The 12,056-nt window shown below is 42.3% G+C and overlaps 1 protein-coding gene across 2 annotated transcripts in view; it reads right to left on the bottom strand.

Moving 5' to 3' along the window:
- The window catches only part of LOC109530425 (dihydropyrimidinase-related protein 2), a 24,039-nt gene extending 12,722 nt beyond the window's left edge, over window positions 1–11,317 (bottom strand). The window contains exons 1-2 of one of the 2 annotated variants that reach the window (XM_019894141.1): window positions 10,735–11,317; window positions 465–553 (exon numbers count right to left, since the gene is read on the bottom strand). In XM_019894141.1, coding sequence (XP_019749700.1) covers window positions 465–553; window positions 10,735–11,007 — 362 coding nt within the window. In that variant the 5' untranslated portion in view covers window positions 11,008–11,317. Of the gene's footprint in view, window positions 1–464; window positions 554–8,901; window positions 9,222–10,734 lie in introns of those variants that run through there. The other variant, XM_019894132.1, reaches the window with a different exon arrangement.
- Window positions 11,318–12,056: the final 739 nt, after the last annotated feature.

The following is a 12,056-nucleotide window of genomic DNA, read 5'->3' as shown; positions in this document are numbered from 1 at the left end:
TCTTTTAGTTTACATTTTAGCAATTAGATAAATGTATTAGATTTCGCATGTATTAAACTAATTTTTAATGACCTTTTTTCAAATGTTTATTTTTTTTTTTTATACTTTAACACCTATGTATTCATACAGTGCTTCTATTGCCGCTGCAGTACTTTTCTTACCATTTGGACAATTACATATATTCTCCTTGTATAAATTTTACATTTTACCAATTAGATAAATGTATTAGATTTCGCATGTATTAAACAAATTTTTAATGACCTTTTTTCAAATGTTTATTTATTTTTTTTTATACTTCAACACCTATGTATTCATACAGTGCCTCTATTGCCGCTGCAGTACTTTTCTTATCATTTTGACAATTACATATATTCTCCTTGTATAAATAAAAACTTCCTACGATACTTTAAAGTTTATCGGGGATGCATGTTGTCTAATTCGAAAGGTGCCAATGAGTGACTCACTTGATAACGCCATCCTCCATGTAAATGTCAGCGCAGAAGGACTGGTCATCGTTGACGATCTTCGCTCCTTTGATCAGGAGACGGTCACTCTGAAAGATAATGTAAAGATAAAGTCAAGATCACACAGCTAAGATTTTTTTTTTTTTAATCCCATGTCTTGGGTTACATTTGCTTCAGTTAGATATTCTACAAGAAACAGATGCTGCAGATCTCAAGATACTCTCAGCGGTCTGCCAAATGGAGGCGACCAAGGTGAAGTTACGAAGCTTAGTATTGGCTTTGGCTTGGCTTGGCAAGAGATTTCGTGTGTGTATGGAAAATGTGACATAAAGAAGTGGATTGACACTCCCCAAAAATTTGAAATGAAGCCGATTTCATTCCTCCAATAAAACACCGTGAAACACATGAATGTGTCTGTGGAGGGTGGTGGAATTACAAAAGCCTATAAAAAAAAAAAAAAAGGATCGAAATTGTGCGGAAAAAAGTGTTCTCAGGAGTCCAAATGGAAGGAGAAAGTTGAATTGCTGTATGAGTACAAATGCGTCCATTAAAAGTGTTGGGTCTGCTATTCAATTAAGGATTTAAAACCCATTTCACCCAATGATGATTTTGGCAAATTAAGGCAGACAAACAAAGCTCTTGTTCAGCATGCCAAAGAGAGACAAAGAAAAAAATTTGGGGTGAGAATTCACCAGTGAGAGAATGAGGATAGCGGCCCAGCCCCCCCCAGATACACCCCCTGAGTCCTTTTTAAGGATTCAGACCTTTGCAGAAACACACATGCGAGGGGATCAATCACAGGGCCAAGTGTGAAATCAATCATTATTACACAGCCGGGGTAGGGCAACTTGTCTCGCTGTGAGGGCGAGGGGGTGCTCTTCCCTTTGCATTGCCTCCCACTCTTCCCTCCCTCCCGCCGTTCTGGCACAGTGGACGAAAAGGGAGTGGCAGCTCCGGTCACAATGAAGCATGCATCGTACGCTAACAAAGAAGGCTCTCTCTGAACGACTGTTGTTAGCCTCAATACAACCAGTCCCGTTCCCGAGCAGCCGGTTGTGGCCGCGCCCTTCGCTGATCCACTGCAGACCTGCGAAGCGTCCAATCGCAGACTTGAGAAGCAGTCGGGCACTGATATAACTTGGAGCTGGGAATGACACCGTCTTGCTACCCAACTGCGGATACTACAGCTGCAATAATACAGCTCAGAAGCACTGCTCGTTTAATCCTGTGCGTGATCTGAAATCCTCACAGCACAAATTATGAAACACAAGGTTTTATTTTGGGGCGCTGTGTACAATTTTAAGCTCAACCTTTAGAGTAGGGGCATCCAAAATGTTGCCTTCAAGGGCTACATACACAAAAATCGAAGGATACAATTTTGAAATTCTTCAACTTTCATTTATCAACCCCACTACACTAAAACAAGCAATGTTATATTTATTTTGAAAAACAGCTACGTTTTCGCTTTCAGATAAAGGTGCTAAGGTTAAGCGTGAAGAATTTTTCAAAGATTTTGGGGGTGGCTAGCGGCCATGTATTCTACTAGAACAGATCCGTCCGTCCCTGCACTGACTGAGGAGCGGCCAAATCTCCACATTCAGAACCAAAACAAGAGAAATATGTGGGAAACTAAGAACCAGTTTTAAAGCTGTGGCTACTAGGAAAGGAGTATATGTTGAAGTGGTACTGAGAGGGGAGCTAAGTTTAGCCTGGGTCGTGAGTGAAAGTCACAAAGAGGCTACAGCTTTAAGGGTAATGTAAAATTCCTTTAAATGCTCTTAAAGTGTTTATGGAACATATCTTATGGCATACTTAATTTATTATATAAGCAATTATGAACATTGTTGCATGGGTACTTGTAATCCTGCGTGAATCGTGACGGTCTATTATACGTTATAGCATGGACAGCACTAAGCTCCAACAGGTACAAGGAACTACAACTCAAATGTTTGTCATACAGTAAATCTCTATCTTGATTAGACGGGAACAAAAAGAAATAGACCCGTAGGTTCTACGATAAGAGAGAATCACTATTGACTTGAGCGGGTCTTGAAGATGTTTGCCATCTGGCATATGAGCTCAGTAAAATTAGATTATGTTCTACTGAACAGAGGAGGGATTTGTAGCTCACTGTTGACCTGCTTGTGTCCCCCTGCACGAACAACATGACCAAATGACAATTTGCTTCACAAGTCAACGCTCGCATTTTCACACATTCCTCAGACCAGAAGCTTGTAAATTTGGAATTACAGCTGCTGAAAATTTGTATAATCATCGATTTGTTGTCAGCCCACAGGGGCTGCAAAGTGTTTGTGTGTGATTGGACTAAATCTGTGCCAGGCATGAGAGCAATCCTCGTATCATGAGAACCTTTGATAGGATACAGACCAAGCTCAATAGCAACTTTGCAAACTATTGGCTGGCTATCGGTTCAGGGTGTCCCCGCCTACTGCCCGAGGACAGCTGGGATAGGCTCCAGCATGCCCCCGACCGACCCTTGTGAGAATAAGTGGATTAGAAAATGGTTGGTTTGTTGGTTAGAGTAATCTGCTGGACAAACATAGTACCCCACTAACCACAGGGGCTGCAAAGTGTTTGTGTGTGATTGGACTGAATCTGTGCCAGGCATGAGAGCGATCCTCGTATCATGAGAACCTTTGATAGGATGCAGACCAAGTTCAATAGCAACTTTGCAAACTATTGGCTGGCTATCAGTTCAGGGTGTCCCCGCCTACTGCCCGAGGACAGCTGGGATAGGCTCGAGCATGCCCCCGACCCTTGTGAGGATAAGCAGATTAGAAAATGGTTGGTTTGTTGGTTGGAGTAATATGCTGGACAAACATGGTACCTCACTAATATTTAAATTTTGAACAAGTTGACGTGTGAAAAAAATGCTCAAAATGCGTTATTGCACTTAACGTTGGTTTTTGTTCAACTGTTTTGTGCCATCCTTGAATGGTCATTTTTATGCAAGAGAGCACGACTTTTACAGTGTACGACAACTTTTCTTTTTGCGTTAAACAGGTAGCGAGTCCGCCATACTGCACCACACAAAGAATGAAAAGTACGGTCTCCCAAAATGACAAACAACCCTGATGGCCAATACTAGTAAAATTTAGTCACTGAACATTCAATCTGCAGTCCAAAAGCTTCTTTGTTGCTAGGAAAACGACTGTTAGCATTGGGCATTAACCAGCAACACTTTGTTTTCATCCAAATGGAGAATATCCTAGTAACACAAATGAAGTCAGGCGGAGAAGGCTGCCAGATATGACAGTGAGCACTATGATTTAATATGCCGTTTTTATGTGTTCTGTTATTTTGTTATTTTATGTTAACTGTCCTGTAAAGCGGGACCCCCCGGTGGTCCAGTGGTTAGCGCGTCTACCTCATAGTGCAGAGGTACCGGGTTCCATTCCGGCTCCGGCCTCCCTGTGTGGAGTTTGCAAGTTCTCCCCTGCGTGGGTTTTCTCCGGGTACTCAAGTTTCCTCCCACATTCCAAAACATGCATGGTAGGCTGATTGAACACTCTAAATTGTCCCTAGGTATGAGTGTGAGCGTGGATGGTTGTTCGTCTCTGTGTGCCCTGCAAATGGCTGGCAACCGATTCAGGGTGTCCCCCGCCTACTCCCCATAGACAGCTGGGATAGGCTCCAGCGCCGCCCGCGACCCTTGTGAGGATAAGCGGATCGGAAAATGGATGGATGGATGTCCTATAAAGCGCAATATAAATAAAGATGTATTGTATTGTATTGTATATAAATGATCCATAATAAAATATCCAAAGAAGGATTACTCCTCAATTTGTTCCACGATCCATCCAGTCTGTGGCTGGATGGTTGGATGGCTTGTGGAGCCGATGATGAGAAGAAAGGAGGGTCAGCACAGAGTGCAGATGCGTATGTGGAACTGGCAGTCGCCGGTTGGAATTGAAGCGGATTTACATGGGACAGGAGATGTGAGCAAATCTCTTTTTCGTCAATGGATGCTACAGCTTCTTGTTTGCTTTCAAACTTAGCTTGTAGCAGACGTTTGCACATTTTTCAGCATGACATCTTTGATCCACTGGTGAAAGGACACTTTGATTCTCTCCTCTTTCATCTAGAACTGCTTCAAACAACAAAGCGTATGCAGAAAAAGTGATTACGATTGCACGACTATCTGTGTCTTTGTGTTGCGTTGTATTATTTTTGTGTTGTATTATTTTGTCATTTTGTGTTTACTGTTCTGTTGATGGCGGCGCGGGTACGCGCAGCGGCTCCTCTCCCTCCTGTGGTTGAGAGGAAAGAAATTTAATCTGTGCTGTATGTCGCACATCGAGCACATTTGACAATAAAGTTGACTTGAACTTGAACTTGAAATCAGGACAAAGGAAATGTAAGTCCATCCATTCATCCATTTGCAACACCGCTTATCCTAAAGAGGGTCATGCGGATTGCTGCAGCCTATCCCAGCTGACTTCGGGCGAAAGGTGGAATAACCTCTGAACTGGTCGCCAGACAGTCAGTCACAGGGCACACATAGAGACAAACAACCACACACACCCACATTCACACCATCACTGAGTGGGAACCGATCCCACGCTGCCCGCACACAAGTCAGGCAAGTGTACCACTACACCATCAGTGACCCGGGAAGGGTAAGTGGATAGTAAAATATCCTGTATCATTTTACAATAAAGGTATCTACATGAATGGTATACGTATTGGTTCATAAATCATTTGCTGAAACATAACTAGTTCACCATATGTAATAAATATGACTTCTTGCCAAATAGTCCCACCTTTAGTTTTGCAATTTTGCTCTTTTGCACATTATAACTGGTAGCACCTGAGCAGTCACTCATGATTTCTTGAACTGAATGAGTGAATGCAAACAACCACACACACCCACATTCACACCGTCACTGAGTGGGAACCGATCCCACCCTGCCCGCACACAAGTCAGGCAAGTGTACCACTACACCATCAGCGACCCAGGAAGTGTAAGTGGATAGGAAAATATCCTGTATCATTTTACAATAAGGGTATCTACATGAATGGTATACGTACTGGTTCATAAATCATTTGCTGAAACATAACTAGTTCACCATATGTAATAAATATGACTTCTTGCCAAATAGTCCCACCTTTAGTTATGCAATTTTGCTCTTTTGCACATTACAACTGGTAGCACCTGAGCATTCACTCATGATTTCTTGAACTGAATGAGTGAATAAAATATTACACTAAATGTGGCTAAGTACGGTTGAAGGGTTGATGATGTCATTATCAGTCTAGTTAAAAGGCCTTATTTCAAAGGGGCAACTAATATGCTAAATCAACTTTGATGCGCTCGTCATTTAGAAGGCACATGAAGACTAACCACTCAGACCAACACTCACATTCACACCAAAGGACAACTTAGAGAAAACCTACACACAAACAGCACACAAGGCAGCCAAAATTTGAACGCAGAACCTCAGAACCGTGAGGCAGATGTGCTAACCACTAGGTCATGGAAGGCTGTCCTCCTGCATATTGTTGAAAACACTTTAAATGAACTTTCTAGCTATTCATTGTTTTTTCGATCAATAATTCCTTTTCTTTGAAATTTCTTCAATCCACTTCTTAAAACTACACACACAGAAAATAAAGACTCCTTGTTGACCTCCTCAGTAAAGGACTCAGAGCAACCAGAGTCACTGCGGTCTTGTTCCTGACTTTGAAACACAATGGTGTGCCTTGTTCAAACGCGAAGTAACGGAAAATGTTCCATTTCTATGCACCTTTGTCTGGGGTTTGACTTTGAGGAAACTTCGGATTACGCTCGAAGGGTGGCGACTAAGCCAGTGGATGATGGGTGGCTGTATTTGGAGGGAGAGCAGCATGCTGCGTAATGTGTAAACAGACAGCGCCCCAGGCTGCTGTGTGCTGTGAGATAACATGAATTGGGAGGGGGTCCTTGGAAAAGTAAGTGCCGGCTCACTATGGGACAAGTGCAGTACTGCAGGTGTACACTGCCTAATATGAGCTCAGATGTTAAACATTGTAGCTCCAGAGCAGGTCACTCTTGTTATAACGTCTTTTTTCTTTTAATCTCCTTTAAAAAATAGATTTGGTCTTCACTTAGTGTGCTTTTCATTTGATGGGCTGCAAATAAAGTCAAATTGCTGATGCAAAAAATATTTCGGATTTATGATCGACATTTTCAATTTATACATCAACTTAAGCTTCGTCCTGTGGTGTGTTTTTTTGGTTTTTTTTTCAAGCATTAAATCTCAGGAAGGCATAATAAGCACAATGCCTGAAACAGACAATTCTGAGCACAAGATTGTCATGTTCCTAGAAGAAAACTGAATCAATACCGTGCTAAAAGCGCCCTATTTTTTGTGCCGAGCACAAGTCGAGTGCAAAGTGCAGTTTAACTGTGTGCATGGGTGTAGGTAGATTTCTTTTGTCAATAGCAGTTTTTTTTCACTTCAACTGTAAATCTTCCCAGTCTCCGGTGATCTTCCTCATCGAAGGAGAAATCACAGACATTGATTCGTGGTGATGCATCCAACTCCGATTCCAGGTGGTGAGCTTGCCTACGTTCATGTTTAATTGATGAGAAATGCGGTCAGCATCTAAGTACTGTACCAGCTGCACAGCTGAGTCTGTACAGGACACAGCAGTTACTGTTCTGTGAAAAGAACAATATCACTGGAGACTGCACTTATAGAAACAACAATTTGTGAGGACATGCAACACAGAGAGATTTTGGGAATGAGGCAAGATCCCTTGATTCACATTTAATCCACTAATTTTCTAGCCGGTCTCCATTTGGTTTAATAGACTTTTCACACAAATGCAGCATGGTTCGAAACATTTTGCATTTATACAAGTGATTCTATATAACCCTCATATAATATTTTTTGTATTGTGAAGACAAGAAGGGAGACATTTTTGCTCTCTCTCTCTCTCTCTCTCTCTCTCTCTCTGATATTGTATTATCACTTTGCTGGGAGACAAAGCAAGCTGTCTCTGGTCGGGGGGGTGAGGGGGGGTTAGTCGCATGAGACAGATGATAACTGCCTGCTCATGTCATTTGCGTATATAACCTAATTTAAGGAGGATTTTTGAAAATTAAATTGCATCTGTCATATATTTGTCCTGTCCCTTGTTTACATAATAGTTCCCCTCAACAACCTTTATGGAATTAAAAAAAAAACATGATGGTCAATTTTACCCTGCTCACCTCATTTTATGAACCATACTGACAAAACTGTGACCAAAACAAAACAAACAAACAAACAAAAAGAAAACAGTGATGAGTTTATGTTTGCCCCATCTGTTTAAATTTGAAAGAAAAATGCCTCTGGTCTCTTTTTCTGACATGCCCAATTCAGGAATAGCCCTTCTATCCATTTATGTTTGACCTAATTACCGTAAGGACTTCCACACCAACTAATCCTCGGATCTCTCCACGCACCACCAACTGGCTGCTTGCAAACGCCTTAAATCAACCAAGGATGACATCATCAAATCTACCCATCAAATCATCAATAGTATGTCTATGAAAGATGAATCGAGTCAGCACTGTAATAAATTGGAAGCATAATGCATGTACTTTGATACATTTCATTTTTTAAATCCTGTAAGTGGACATAAAGTTACACCCACTGGTCACAGCACTGGGAACAGTAAGCATAAAATGTAAGCCACCACAATGCCCTTTACAAATAAAATATACAATGTTGGGTCATGTAATTGTATAAAGTATTAAACACCGAGTGTATGCCTCTGCAATGTGCATGGGAGCACTGAGAAAAGAAGAAGACCCCGCGGCTCCATCTCTATTGCTCGTGCACTTCCTTTACTCCTTTTTACTGGTTGGCTCCTCCTGTTCATCCTTTTTTCACTCAGTTGAGAAGACAGCAGAAACATGGAAGGAAAAAGGAGCCACTGCCCCCTCCCTTCCTCCTCCCTCGTCACTAATGTACATCCTTGTGAGCTCCAAAACGATTTGAGGGCAGAAAAATTAAGAATCACCCCCAATGTGACACGATCAATTTGCCCTTAAATGCCCTGTCGTTCTTGAAATCTCAAACAAAAAAAGGGGGATTCAACAGCGATTCATACCAACCTTGCATGCAGCAGGAATTGCGTTTATAACAAAGAGCACCGGCGTTAAGCTGACTCAGAATCGCATAGTGCACCTAAACCTGCATTATAGCAACATTTAGTGCGCAAAGCTCCGTTTTAAGCGTGCCAAATTGACGCTTCACGCGTCTTCCCTCAAAATACCGTAAAAGTAGCGTCAATCCGCTGTATCGAAAAATCATTAAGACGACGACGAAGGGCGAGCAGGCGGCTCAGATCGCTGCTTTAAGAGGGGAGGGTGAGACCAAAGCGCTCCCAATGACATCCTGTTCCCACACCCGGCGGGCCCAACCACACCGCCACGGCAACTCACTGTGATGCGAGGGATGTTCTTCTTGCCCTGGTAGCCAGACATCTTCAGCGCCTTGCTTTCGCCGGGGACCGCTACGTGCGCCGACCGAATGAAGGGGAGGGAAAGGCTCAGAGGATGTGATGTGAGAAACGCTGGAGCACGGTCGTTCTTCAGGAAGCTCCCCAAGTGACCCCACCCCCCAAAAAATGTGACAGACGGCAAGAAATATGCGAGACTGAAAGTCAGGATGGAGTCCTTGGCAGCCTCCCGGTCTCCGCCGATGCACCGAGCCTTTTCCAGCCAGACAAGAGGGGAGGGGCCGAGGCGAGCCTGGTCCCCGTAAAAAAAAAAAAAAAAAAAAAAAAAAGGAACTCCGCTGCGCATGCGCAAAGCCTCGCCCTGTTCCATTGACAGAATGCCGTTACAGTAATTGCTCTCCTAGGATTAGACAGCGGTGAGAGATAACTAAGTACAAATACTTTGTTACTGTATTTTTTCAGATGTTTTGCTTGAGTATTTATTTTTTTTATCCCCACATTTATTTTGTTGTATTCTATACTTACAAACAGATATCTGTACTTTCGACTTTCGCCAAATTTAGCGCATTATCTTGCAACCTCTGCAAATGACAACACAATATATAAAAAAGGGAAATAGAGAGAAGTAAAGAAAACAGCAATTGATACTTCAACTGACTGAGATATTGGCTTAAGTAGCAACATGGAAGAACGTAAACCGGAAGTGAAAACAACAATGGCAAGGGATGCAGAGAAGCAAGATACTCTCTGTCCTTGGCCTTAAATTAATGGGGGGAGTTTGCAGTAAAACTGCTAGCAAGTTTTGAATGTAGCCTCACAGACAGAGAAAGAGAGAGAGAGAGAGAGAGAGAGAGAGAGAGAGAGAGAGAGAGAGAGAGAGAGAGAGAGAGAGAAAACACATGCACATTCACACACCGTGTATGTATGTGCAGCTCCTTCTCAAAAGATGACAAAAAACATGCTCAAGTGCTGTATTCTGATTCTATACATAGTCATTTTATTTTATCTGGATCTGAGCATTTGGTGTGCATAATCAAATGAGAGCCATGCAAGAACTCCATCAAATACTTGATGAGGATCGTAATGCTGACATTTTCAATGCTGCCAGAGAGGTATTTATTTAACAATATGTTTATGGTTGCAAATCAATCTTCACTCCATCACACTGAAAAAAAATTAAATATATTTTAGCTGCTTTATCCGGCTACAACTCTGTATTAGAGTGAGTGTCGATAAATGAACTGATCATCATGTCAATGGTTGAGATCCAGTCATACCTAGCTTATGTGTCCCAAAGGCTTCCAATCAATATGCAACATGAAACCCAAGCTCAACACCACGTCTAAAAGCTTTTAACAGCATCCTGAGTGCTTAAAAACAACATAAGGGATGCATCAACATCATTGGTGCTACAAAACGAATTAGCAGGAGCAGCATTAAAAAAAAAAAGTTGATCGCTTTTCCTGCTAATGTGCCACATCCTCATACACCCTCACCCCATGCACCCCAGAGAAATTAAGTCTGAAATAACATACGTTGTAAGCATGCGTTGGCTGTTGTTTTACATAAATGCACTGTAATGCTAGCTAATTAAACGAGGATGTCCTCGGCCACGCCCTCTAGCAGCTCTGCATGCGGTTGCGTCACAATTTAGGCTTGCTGGGAAATTGAGTCAGTGAGTTGTCTGGTGGCCAGTGAACACAAGAGATGTTCAATGTAATTGCCTATGCTTATGATGCATGTGTGGTTTTAGAACATATTCAGTGCAGAGCGGGATTGAGGGAAAACTTTATTGGGATTAAAAAATATATATTACCTTTCCATCATCCAGATTCTGCAAAGCCTCCTTGCCAGTGCTCTCCCTGATCTCCACCTTCTTGGGCTGGGAAATGTCGCTCTGCCGGTCAATGACTCGACTGTCTCGCTTTCCTCTGCACGCAGACAGCGCATCGAAGTCCAAAGTCTTGCTGTCTAAGGAGCCTTCCACCGGGCAGAACATGCCACAGAACTGCTGCCTCGGTCTGGCGGGGCTGTCGGAGCCCATGTTCTTAAAAAAGCCGCTTGCTGCCACTTCCCCGGTGGTCGACATGCCTTGCAGACGGTGTTGCAGCTGTACAGGAGGCCAAAATATAGATATTCAAAAAAATCTCCTTTATCTCAGCTCCGCTCTCCTGCACGGCCACCGCCTTGAGATGACTTCAATTGCAGGTAGGTGGTGGCAGCGTGACTAAAGCGGACAAATGAAAAGGACAATGCAACATGAAAGCAGACCCACCCTAGTGAAAATGCCTTCAAGTGGCGAAAAAAAAACCGAGAAAATGTTAACGTGATAAGACTTTTGTTTCTAAGCTACGAGCATGCGACCACAATGTGACAAGTCCGACGATGTTAGGGACACACCGGGAGCTAAGCCTGTCAAAATAAAAGCGCAAGAGGGTAAACTGGAGCCGGTGTTGAAGATATCAAGATGCGGGAGAGTACCAAGAGCACAATTGTTCCTTCTTACTTGGAAACATCCAACACTGACAAAGCGATGTATATGTCACAACTGAATACTCAAACAATTGAAAGCATTGTCATGTAAGGACGTAGTACGTGTATGAAGGGCGTTTCCGGTCAAAGTTAAAGGCCAATATCAAACCTTGTAGACGAGTTTCCTGAAGTCACACCCAGTCCAACAAAAGAAGGACGCTGTCCTTTCAGCACTTCTTTCTTTCGATCTTTCTAGCTAGCTAGCTATCTACTCCTTGTTAGTTCTTTGGAGCAGGTGTTCTCAAACTTTTTCAATCCAGGTACATAACTACAAGTGTACGTGTACCATGTGGGAAAAAAAGAAAATCATTTTGTCAAGGTACAGCGTGTGAGCTTTATAAAAAATAGGTTGTATTTTGCAATGTTAAAGTCGTAACATTATGCTTTTAAGACATTTACCAAGGGAAGACAGTTTAGTCTCATTATATTAAACCATTTATTCCTGTAAAAAATTCTGTAATTTAAAAATAGGACTATGTTCTCATACTCCCATTGCTCCTGAAAAAAAAATAGGATCTTTCATACCTTAAATTCATGCGGGGGTCAGGTTTATGTTTATTTATTTATATCAGTTCGGGAGGAATATATATTTTTAAGTCCCAAACG

Source organism: Hippocampus comes, unplaced genomic scaffold (assembly GCF_001891065.2).
Source record: "Hippocampus comes isolate QL1 unplaced genomic scaffold, H_comes_QL1_v1.1 scaffold123, whole genome shotgun sequence".
In the NCBI taxonomy this organism is placed as follows: Eukaryota; Metazoa; Chordata; class Actinopteri; order Syngnathiformes; family Syngnathidae; genus Hippocampus; species Hippocampus comes.
Note: the sequence above shows the minus strand (reverse complement) of the source record. Positions and strands in the feature narration are given on the sequence as shown.